At 39.7% G+C, this 12332-nt stretch overlaps 1 protein-coding gene across 50 annotated transcripts in view; it reads right to left on the bottom strand.

Annotated features, from left to right (window-relative positions):
- Positions 1–12332, bottom strand: part of MAP4K4 (mitogen-activated protein kinase kinase kinase kinase 4) — a 198106-nt gene that overhangs the window by 63824 nt on the left and 121950 nt on the right. For all 50 annotated transcript variants that reach the window (XM_087426243.1, XM_087426244.1, XM_087426248.1 and 47 more), the window contains exons 5-9: positions 11778–11888; positions 7517–7607; positions 5025–5155; positions 2384–2438; positions 870–948 (exon numbers count right to left, since the gene is read on the bottom strand). In XM_087426243.1, the coding sequence (XP_087282369.1) occupies positions 870–948; positions 2384–2438; positions 5025–5155; positions 7517–7607; positions 11778–11888 (467 nt within the window). The remainder of the gene's footprint in view (positions 1–869; positions 949–2383; positions 2439–5024; positions 5156–7516; positions 7608–11777; positions 11889–12332) is intronic.

Raw genomic sequence — 12332 nt, 5'->3', positions numbered from 1 at the left:
ATCACCATCTCCCTCCACGGATATCAATTTTTGTTTAGCAAATATCTGAGAGCTGCAAGGGAGAAAGAAAGGTGGCAAGCCGAAGAGAGAGGACCACTCCTTTAATGTACTCTTCTGGAATGAAAAAGGATAAGTCTAACTTCAATGTTTTGCAGTAATTACAGTAAATGTCTCCATTAATTTTACTCTTTTTTTTTTTGGTGAGGAAGATCAGCCCTGAGCTAACATCCATGCCAATACTCCTCTTTTGCTGAGGAAGACCAGCCCTGAGCTAACATGTATTGCCAATCCTCCTCTTTTTTTTTCCCTTTTTCTCCCCAAAGCCCCAGTAGATAGTTCTATGTCATAGCTGCACATCCTTCTAGTTGCTGTATGTGGGACGCCGCCTCAGCATGGCTGGACAAGCAGTGCGTCAGTGTGTGCCCAGGATCCAAACCCAGGCCGCCAGTAGCAGAGGGCACGCAATTAATAGCTAAGCCACGGGGCTGGCCCCCTCCTTTAATTTTAAAATCGTATTTCACCTAAGGAACTGCAAGTCAATACAGCTTTGCTTTTTTAATGTAAAAACGTTTAGAAATATATTACACTTAAAAGTGTGTTTAAATATTAAAAGGGAACTTCTTTCTTTAACCATGTTATGGTGTTTCATATGGACACTTGTCACTATTTTGTAATACAAAGAGAATTTATCAAGGAAAAAAGCATTAAAAAAATCAATACACTTTTTAACTGGTGTTTTGGGGCACTGGCTCTTGTGTTCTTTGGGAGTTAGAACGGCCAGAATTTTGTCTCAGAGTAAAACTAAAAAGAAACAACTTTTTTTGAAAAAAAAGAAAAACAACAACAACAAAAAAACCATACATGCTTACCATTTTTTTGACTTCAGCCGGGGAGGAGGGTTTCTGGGAATGAGAAACAGTGCTCTCATTGGATGCATGTCACAGAGAGCTGGGGAGAGGAGATGGTCAGATCAGTATGGCACTTACGTTACTCATTCTTGATTTCTAGGGCTCACCGATAACACCCAATGCTCTGTCCCGTCATCTGAGTGATATGCTTTATTACATCAAGCAGCCTAGACATCTAGTTATGCATCTAGGGCACACCTTGACTTCTCCATTTAAACATAGCAAAATATGAGGAGGACAAAAGTAAGAGGAAGAATATACAGTTTCAAATAGTCATTGAAAAGTTTCCATAAATCAAAGATAAATATTGACTCAAAGCCTTTAAAAGGAGTTAATAGCTTAAGTTTTTAAACCATCTATAAGATTACAATGAAAATCATTTTATTTTCATAGGGTTGTTGTGAGGATTATATTAGACACTGCTTGCAAAGGCCTTCACACTATACCTGGAACATAGTAAGCACAGTTAAGCCCTCCAGAAATGTTAATTGTTCATTGTTAATAGCTAGTACTACTATGAAAGAGCAAAAATGTGACAGTAAAATGGAACTGTTTAATTCTGTGCAATTACTGTTTATATTCCTATCACTTGCCCAATAAAGACATGTTGGGTGCACATGTACACATTAATATGTCACAACAGGCAATGTGCATTTTCATGTATTCATTTACCTTCTCAAGAATCTTACAAGGCAGCTGGGAAATGGCGGCCAAAGAAGACAATGCTATTCCCATTACGAAAGAAAACTGAGACAAAGGATCAGGCAATACTTCCTTGTCTCAGTTCTCAGAGGGACACATGAGGGAACATATGGTGTTCAGCACAGACATCCATTTTTGTATTGCAAACTAATTTTTAGCTGTTGGTAACTTTTTTTCATTCATTCAACAAACATTTATTCAGCAGCAACTATGCACCAGACACTTATACATTCTTTGTGTACCCCGTTTTTAAAGAGGACCAGCAGAAAATGCTGTTTTTTCCTTTGTTCTCTGCAATTCTACCCGTCTCTGAACAAAAGCCGATTTTATGAAGTTGTCCCTGATTTAATCCAAAGGAGAAGCAAACTTTCATAGATAACATACAACAACATTATTCTACAGATAAAAAGTTATGCCTCTATAGGTAACACTAAAATTTCATGTGTTGAGGATCAGTTTCACTGAATATTAAATTTAAATTGTAAAAACAAAAATTACTGCCTATTATGTGATGTCAGCATAATTTCAGGTCACACATCTGAACACAACTTAAATAAAAGATAATGTGCCTAGAGACCTCAGGAAGAGCTCCAAAAGGAATAGTGGATGCTGAGAATTCCTTTTACATCTAAAATGTCACTGTACTTATGATTCCTTCACCTAAATGCCCCAGCAGGAATGGCTTTATCCATGAAACTGTTCTTTTTGAAGCCTTAAAACTAGGTTTAAGGTACATATAATAACTGGGCTCAAAAGGAAAAAACATTACTTACGGGGAGCACCTTCTGCCATCTCAATGGCTGTAATGCCACAAGACCAAAGGTCACTCTGCAAAAATACAACAGTATGAGTACTATATTAGCTATAAAGCCACTAACTTACCATTGCTGGTTATTCACACAAACGATACAAAGGTGTTCTCTGTTGTATAAACTGAAAGGAAGTTTGCAGGATATTAAAAGCACAAACATTTGTAAGAATATATTCCAAATGAATCAATGAATGATAAAAATAAGATAAAATTGATTTGTTCATTAGAACTTTTCACTCACATCTTTGAATGAACTAGAGACAGTCCATGGAAAAACTTCTGTCTACCGCACGCTCTGATGTTCAGTATGCTTCTTCATTTCTTCACAAATATTCAATAATTTAGACTCCTGGCTCGGATTTATGTTTATTTTTATGTTAATTTCTCAAACTTAACTAAGATACTAAAAGTTTAAATGCTAGAAAGCACACTATAAAAGGTCCACAGCTGAATCAATCAAATCTACCGTAGTTCGCTAATTTGAATCATGCTGCTGAGCCTCTTCACTCTCCCCTCAAACTTAATCAAACTTAATAAGGAGTGACAAGTAAAGTGCCTCTCTACGCAGGGAGTCTTTTCTTTCTGATTCCCCTGAAATATGAACTTCAAAATTTGAACTTCAACGTAGAGCCCACTCAAATATAAGTTCCACAACAGCAGGCAGTTTTGTCTATTTTATTCACCTCTGAATCTCTGGAATTGTGACTAGCATGTGGTAGGCACTCAGTAAACATTCGGTGATCAACGAATGAAGACTTAACAGCCATTTCTTAACATCCAAACAAGGTTTTTTGAAAGCAGATAATGGACGGTTATTATCATTAGCATTCTTTTGTTTATATGCTATCCTAATGAAGGAATTACTTAAAGTCGCTCAGTTGAAGAGTTTTCTAAATAACCTATAATTATGTTACAGAGCTCAAAGGCATGTTTGATTATTAGAATAAGGATAGGCTGATGAATTTCTCCCTTACTTTTATGGAGTTTTCGATGCTACAAGAGTGCAAAGGAGGGGTTCACCACCTTAACCCAGTGACAACTCTTAGCAGCGTCAGTGGTGAGATAAGCAGATGTTCCACGACCCCGGGGTGTGATGCAACATGAACCACATCCATCTCCTTCGAGGTGATCTTGCTAAGAAAGTTTTTCTTGATACTAATTGAGCCTCTTCAGTTTATAGGGAATAAGCTAAATGACATTACAAAGACTGTAAAGTTAAATTCAGAAATGGTAAGACAAATATAGAGGGAGGAATAATGCCTCTTCAGCAAGTCAGTGTCACAAAAAAAAGGGGGGAATATTCTCCATTAAAAGATACTCAATAGCCAAACAACCAAATACAATGTCTTATCCTATACTGAATACTGATTTGGACAAACCAAGTGTAAACCAGCTGGGTCTAATTATAGACTTTGTATTAAGGAATTATTTTTAATTTACTTAAGTATGATAATATTTTGGGTATATTGGAAAATGTTTTCAAATTTTGGAGATATGTAATGATGTATTAAAGAGTGCAAAGTCATCAAGTCTATAATCTATTTAAAAATACTTCAGCATATAAAAAAATAAAATTCCTCTGCACCATAGGCTTAAATTGAGTTTCAATTAATTGGTTATTTGCAATAAATACTGAAATACACATTCAAGTGTTAACATGTGAACTCAATTTTGAATATCATTAACAGGTACATTAACCACTCTAACTCATTTAATTCAGGGAAGGGAATTTTTTTTTTTTGGTGAGGAAGATCAGCCCTGAGCTAACATCCATGCTAATCCTCCTCTTTTTGCTGAGGAAGACTGGCTCTGAGCTAACATCTATTGCCAATCCTCCTCCTTTTTTTCCCCAAAGCCCCAGTACATAGTTGTATGTCATAGCTGCACGTCCTTCTAGTTGCTGTGTGTGGGACGCGGCCTCAGCATGGCCGGAGAAGCGGTGGGTAGGTGCGCACCCGGGATCCGAACCCGGGCCGCCAGCAGCGGAACACGCGCACTTAACCCCTAAGCCACGGGGCCAGCCCGGGAATTTTTTTTTAAAGATAGTTTTTGTAAACATATTCAACCTGAGTCTGATGATCAAACATGGATTTTACATGGAGACCAAAAAAGTGCATTATTGATACAAGTCCCTAGAGGTCACTCTAATAATTTAAATGTATTTGTGTACCAAATCAAAGCTATAAAGCTCTTTAGCAACACTCTAAAATTTCACATAGATGAAGCTATTGCTATATGATTCTGTCAATATTTTTAAAAGAATAAATATCTAATTATAATATTTTCTTCAAGTTAAATGGGAAAGCAAATGGGGCACAAGCTTTTAATTTCCTCATGACAAAAAGTTCTATGCACAACAAAGTGACCCACACCACCTTGAAAGCAGTATATTACTTGCTAAGGAGAACAGAGGTGGTGCAGAATGGATTAAAAAAAAAAAAAAAAAAGGATCTAAACACTATCTAAATACTATGCAACAGAGTGCATGTCATCCTCACTGAAAAAGCAGGAAAGGATAAGGGGTGTGTGATTTGTAAGCAAAGCCCCCATCCCTCAGGAATGTCGGGAACCCAGTGAAGGCCAGGCAAGCAGGCGCCTCTTACTCTGTAATCATAGGTGGCATCGGGGTTCTCGTCACAGGCAATGACTTCAGGAGCCATCCAGTAAGGGGTGCCTATGAACGTATTTCTCCTCCCGACTGTCCTGTCCAGCTGAGCACTCACACCAAAATCGACTGTGGGAGAAAGAGAAAGAAAGGAAAAGTGGAAGAAAATTAACAAACGAAACACAAGACAAAGAAACGTGAGGAGGAGGTGTCTTCAGAGCAAACTGAAACAGGAATCCTCCATGGATACGCAACCTCCTCAAGGCCACTAATGTCGATCAGGAGCACCCTTTCCAGATCTTGCCTTTCCAAGATGGCAAGATCCTCTACCAGTCTGGAAGCTCCTGGGAGGCCTGGACCTGACCACCTCCCTGAACTTCCCCAACCGCACCACCAGAGGGACTTTTGGATGAGTCGGGATCTTTAGTGCTTTCAGGAACGTCTGCCACAAACAAGATCAAGTCACAGAAAGCCCCAAGTTCAAGAGAACTGACTGAGACCCACGTGACCTAGCTTCTGAAGCAGCACTAACCATAGAAAGAGAAGAAACCAACAAAAGTTTTCTGGAAAGAACACAGTACTGAATTAAATAAAGAGAATCAAGTTAAATCACAAATACACTACGAAACACCCCCAAAGTACCTGGGACTTCTACTGATATTTCAAAGTGACTCCTACATCCCACCCAATTGATGGTGATGGTGGTCTACAGGAAAGTCCAAGGAGAGGAGGCAGAGCTGGCACAAGACTGCAATCTCTACTGGAACTCCTGCCAACGTCATCAGTACGCACACTGCCGTTACCCCCAGGAGGAGCGCACAACAGTGGAGGAGCTCACGCAGAAGAGCATACGGACGGCTGAGATCACTCACAGGGACACAGATTCAATTTCTGTATGCAGATTATGCTCAGAAAACCACCCGGCCAGGAAGTGGGCTCGCATGCTGGACGCTCCTCTGAGACAGAGACACACAGGCCAGGCAGCCAGTGCAGCTCACAGCAACTTGGACAGCAGTAGCAACCGATCACCAAGTGATTACCAAGGGACTACCAAAGGCCTAGCACCATGGGGTCACTGCAGGGAACACACACAGCTTGCTGAGTCGTTAGGGATGAGAACAACTTGAGTGCCTCCTATCTTAGCTTTGAGGGGATTTTCCAATTGGGCAGACTGCTTGTCCACAGACAACCAACAACTGCAGGCACTATGCAAGAAAGCAATGATGAAGACTGTATTTTTCAAGAACAACTACTGTGCCTAAGATTTTTGAAAGGTGGACAAGATTCTTATAAGCATAAAGAATTTTTTTTGTGTGTGATGCCTTAGTAGAAGAAAACTCAATGCCAATTCTCTTTAAAAATTTGACCGAGGGGCCGGCCTGGTGGTGTAGTGGTTAAGTTTGTGTGTCCCGCTTCGGTTGCCTGGGGTTCGCAGGTTCAGATCCTGCACAGACCTATACACCGCTTGTCAAGCCATGCTGTGGTGGTGTCCCACATACAAAATAGAGGAAGAATGGCATAGATGTTAGCTCAGCAACAATCTTCCTTAAGCAAAAAGAGAAGATTCGGGACAGATATTATTAGCTCAGGGCCAATCTTCCTCACCAAAAAAAAAAAAAAAAAAAAAATTTGACAAAACTATTACATGAAAGTGAGATGGGAATAAGAGTAGATCCAGGTAAGGGAAACAGGAAATATAAAAGAACCATTGTAAAATCATCTCCAGGAAGATACTACAGGCTCCATCCATCCACCCATCCATGCATAAGTTTATTGAGCACCTACTATATTCAAGGTACTCTGCTAGGTGCAGGGTGAGAATACTCTGGTAAATAAAACAATCCTAGTCACTGCATTCCCAGAATTTATATTCTGGTAAAGCAGTCAGAAATATAAGTAAACAAATAGCTATATAATTATAAATTGTGATCAGCATCATGGAGGAAACAAGCAATGGGACCGAACACAGATTAGAGGGTCAGAGAAGACCTCTGAGGATGAGGAAAAAATTGCAACTTTGAAACTGTGGGCAAGTGTCCCTAATGCGGAACAGTAGGTGCAAAGGCCCTGATGCAAGTACCAAGGAAGTTAAAAAATGAGTGACTGAGGAAGAAGAGAGAAGTGAGGAGGGTCACAAAATGAGGCTGGAAAGTAGCAGGGGCCATGGCTTTTTACAGGCCATGCTAAGAAAGGTGGATTTTACTCAAAGTGAAGTAGGAAGCCATTAATGGTCTTTAAGCAGGAAAGTGACATGAACTGATTTAAACATATTCTGTCTACTATATGTAGCACAGAGCAGAGGGGAGAAGCAAGGGGGAAGGGAGGCTGGAGCCAGGCTAAGCAATAAGCCCAGTTCCTACTTCTTAAACAGAACAGAAACAGAAAACTTGGGTAAGAGACTGAACTTTTAGCTAAACGCAAACAGGGCAGGGAGTGTCGCTGGTCTGTGCCAGGGGCAAGTACTGGACTCTGAGGCACATCCTCACATACCCAGTTTCACCTCTGCGTTCTCGGTCAGCAGTACATTCTGGCCTTTGATGTCCCGGTGAATCACGTGATGGATGTGAAGATGTGCCAGTCCCTGAACAGGAAAGACAGATCCGAATTTTAGGTCTTTGTCACTGTAAGTAAATAGCCAGGAACACACCTTTTATAACAAAGTGCACATGCAAGCCAAAAGTTTTCTGAACCATATTTAGACTGTACAATTTAACCTTAGTGCATTTCCAGCAAGACATCACCAATGATACCACACAGGCAGAAAGAGCACCCATCTCCTAATGCCAGTGGGTTAGGTGCCCTGTGTGAGCAACACTACCACTTTCTAGCTGCTCCCTGAAGACACATTTCAGATTACCATCTGCAGTTTCTCTGCTATAATTTGTGCTATTTGTGTACAGGGTGGTTCCTTTCCCACGCTACATGTCTGTCTTTCAGTGGGTGACCCCGCGGGTATATGTGAACTAGACACATCCCAGGGGAAAGGCGAAGGGCTAGAGGGGGGTTTCAAGTTTGGCTCTGGAACAGGGCCTAGTTTTCCCCCTGCATAGTGACAAACTGCTGGCTGCTGATCAATCCCACCTCCACCCCAAGTGTTAAACAATTCTGCTATCAAGAGTTTTATGTTCAAATAAAATATCTTTCTTTCCTAAGGAAATAAACCCTACTGGGCATACAGCACTTTTTGATGACCTTCTATCTGGAATGAAGCCCAAGAAAGAGCATGTCTCTTCTGAGAGGTGGTGGAAGAACAAAAACACATTTTGCATCCAAATATGGTCTGAAGACAAAAATGCATCATTCTCACAACTCATTTACTTGTTTCGTCTTAAGCTAGAGAAGCCAAATCTATAGCCTGCCTCCTTAGGATACAAGCAACCTATTTACCATGAAATGTCTCAATTCAACAAAAGTAGATTAGAAATAAGGGTTTATTTGATTTTTTGTAGGATTTTATTGTTATCATTACTTTGTAGGATATGAGTTAAATACAACAGCTGCTCTAGAACACTAATTTTTCTAACACAAGGGGTTTCTAAACAATCATTCACTAGTCTGCTTGTGAAACAGAATAGAACTTATGTGATGACTCTGTTTATTCTTCCACCACACAGGATGTGCAGTGTTATACCACAAAGCACTGACTAGGGGAAAAAGCACTAAAAATATATGGTATCTTAGAGCTATAGTTAGGAAGCAAGTCCCTCCTTTCAGGATGGTATAACTTTGAAAAGCAAAAGAAGAGACCAAAAAATGTAGCTTCCCTAATTCTTCCATAATTTCTACTTGGACTATTTCAGTTCGTTGTTTCTTCTCTAACTTTCACAAACCCCCTTCTCACACTTTACAGGATTATCTTAGCAAACATATGTATCCCCATCTTCTCAAATGTGACCTGCAGGCACTCTTGTTCCTGACAAGCAATAAATGTGAGAAACGTCTACTTCCCTGTCCTACCGCTCAAGGACTGCTGCTTCTGCACGTGAAACTGTGCAAGGCGCGTCTAACAGCTCTTGAGCAATGTTTACCTGCGGTATGATTGTTCAACAATGAATACATCTTTCCTGTATAAAGTACCCATAAGGGTGGGAGAGAGAAAATGTGTGTGTGTTACCACTCCCATGCCAAAAGTTAAGCCACAATTAAGCCTCCTTACCAGAGATGACAAGTCCAAATACACAGTAAATACCCATCCTGGAGCAACTGCATCAATGTTTCAAAACTGGGAAATATTGTTCCTTTAACTCTAACTCATTCATGGACATAGAATAAAGGAGCAGCCAAAGGCTGTCCTTCAGTATTGGTTAGGAAAGACTGTAAGTGCCCAGATCAATATGAAATATGGGTTTCTACCAAAATGTGTAGACTGTGAACATGGAAGTGGGCTGGAATGAACATGCTGGCTTTCTCGGTAAACGTTTTGGTCTCAAGGGTTTCAGTGGGCCAGCCCAAGAGAGCTTTTCTACTGACGTCTGAGGCCTAGATGCTCAAGACTCAACCTTTTCAGGATCTTAACACAGCAGCATCTGAATCTAACATCTACTAAAAAATGAGGACAAGTTTTTCCACTACAGAAATTAGCTATCCCCAGCTATGTCTTTGAGAACCTAGGTTACCTGCTTAGGAGTGGCCTTCCTCTCCCAGGAGAGCTCACCTCCTTCCTACCACATTGCTTTCTCTTTACCAAAACTGACTCTTAGTAACTCCTATGATAAACACACACTAGCATACGATACACTGCTCTTCCAGACCATTTTAGATGAAATGTAAATAAAGGAAACTCTCGTTTCAGGTGCCCACTGAGATAGAAAACATTCGCTGCATCTCAAAAAGATGCCCATTAGGTTACTATATTCAAGCTGATCAGGGGCTTTAAACAACCTGGGCTTCTTTTAAATGCTGCCTGAGATCAGTGGTGGTAAAATAGCTAAATATACTTATTACATTCAGTAGGTAAACAATGCTTGCCTGTGTATATAAAAGCATATAAATTGTCTTTGATGGCTGAATTACATTTGATGCCTAGGACATTTATAGTCACGCACCACATAACAACATTTCGGTCAACGATGGACTGCATATACGATGGTGCTCTCATAAGATTAGTACCGTACAGCCTAGGTGTGTAGTAAGCTATACCATCTAGGTTTGTGTAAGTACACTCTATTATGTTCACACAATGACAAAGTCACCTAACAATGCATTTCTCAGAACGTCTCCCATTGTTAAAGTATGTGTAGCTGTATACTAAAACTTAGTCCTCTGCTTGAGAAACCCTACACTGGAATTATATAGAGGAAAGGTATGTGTAAGTGTATGCTTAGAACAGAGAATAATTACAACTAATATTTACTGAGAATTAGTTATGTACTCACACATTAAATTAAATGATTCATATGCACTAACATTTAATTCTCATAATAATGGTAATTCCTTCATAGGATTGGTACCTAAATTTTACAGATAAAGAAAATAATTTCTGAAAGTTGAGTTGCTTTTGCCAGGGGTGTGTGGTAGACAGTAGCAGAGGCAGGACTGAAACCCACGTCTGACCAACTCTCGAGTCCACACTCATAACCACTGCTCTCTCCCGCCTACCACGCTAAAAGTTTAGTTACAAATATAATATATACATCTTTGTATTCACTCACCTCCCTCACAGTACTGTAGAGTAAGATACCTAGTTTCCCATTTTTAGGGTTTGTTTCCTATAATAACCATAAAAAGATAGGGCCCTGACATTTTAATAATGAAATTTGAGTGTGATTATAAAAAGATGGCTCTAACACCTCACTTCCTACAACTAATTTTCTTAAGGGAATTGCCTATTTTCAACGTCTTCATAAAATAACTAAATGAAAAGAAATTAAAACTTATTTCTATAAATTCTAGATGGCATTTTTCAAACTTGCAGTCCTCTATGAAACTTAAATACAAAAAGTGGGGTAAATTTACCCATAAATAAAAAATAAAATAACAATATATTTTTTCATTAGTGAGAGATGCATAAGAATTAAATTCCAGTTTAAATCCATAGTCTTTATTTTTAAAATATGGTGGGTAAATGAAATCCAACCAAGTAATTTAAGTAATTTAGGAGTAAAGTAGAGAGAAAATCGTGATGGCTGACCAACGAAACAGGCCCCCTGGCAACTCACATGCACTTTTCACATAGTAAATATTAAAACCCTCTGCCTGTGCTGTCAGGATGGCTCTACTACTGAAAGGAATTATTTAGAAGCTGCTAAAACAGTAGTTCAGAAACTTACTCTTAAGATCATAAGCCAGCTTTCCAATTGGCTGTAAACAACATTAAACATCAGAACCTTGCCTCATAAATATTACAACAGATTTTAACAGTTAACGCCAAAGTCCACAAAATGATTTTGAAAGCCAGCATTCAGCACCATTAATCTTCATGTGAAAGCTTAGACACAGGATTCCTATAAAAACAACAGCTAGAAATTATTTCTTTTTCCCTCCACTCTGATTTTCTTTTTAACACCTGGAGGATCAATTCAGGGAAATACAGAAAAACTCTTTTTGTTTAAGTCTACTTTTTAGATGCTTGCCAGAGTCAAAACCATGATGCAGCTTAAACTATCAAAGTGAGCTAGCTATACAGAGCCTAGGCTGTCACAAAAAGAATAATCTGTACAGTTACAACTAATGCAAAGAAATACTTATGACCAGCATGAAAATGGAAACACAAGACTATGTATGGGGCACCAAAGCCGCACCCTCTCCTTACCCTCAGGATTTCTCTGGAGATGTAAGCTATCCAGTCTTCTTTGAGTGTGTTCCCTTTGGTGTTCTTCACAAGGTCTGTAATGGACCCAGCCCCACAGAACTCCATAACAAGCTATAGGGCAGACAAGACACACTGTGACTAACACATCCCAGCAGTCAGTGAGAGCACCAGAGATTGCAGCACACGCCAGAGAGAAGCCGGGAGAGGAGTCTAACCCCCTCCGCCTTTCCTAAAGATCTGGGCACATGATCATTTTGGAGGCATCCAAATTACTGAGAGCTCATTTCACCACCCAATCGATTCACGACATATATTTGGTCCAGGAGACTGAGAGTTTCTGACATTGTACAGTGCATCACCCACCCCACGTAGAGGTTCTGAAGTATTCCTTCTCTCTCATAACCACATGGGCATGGGAGGACCATTTTGTTCTTAATTAATGCCCAATTATCAGAAATCTGATACAAATACTCTCTAACATTCTTCCTCATTTGCCAGAATCAAAGATGTCCTATTTTTCACACATTGTGATTCTCAAACTATTTTATATTAACT

The sequence above is a fragment of the Ceratotherium simum genome, chromosome 40 (genome assembly GCF_057802395.1).
Source record: "Ceratotherium simum simum isolate JZ-2026a chromosome 40, ASM5780239v1, whole genome shotgun sequence".
Lineage (NCBI taxonomy): Eukaryota > Metazoa > Chordata > Mammalia > Perissodactyla > Rhinocerotidae > Ceratotherium > Ceratotherium simum.
The sequence above is the reverse complement of the archived record's forward strand: the minus strand, read 5'-3'. Positions and strand labels throughout refer to the sequence as shown.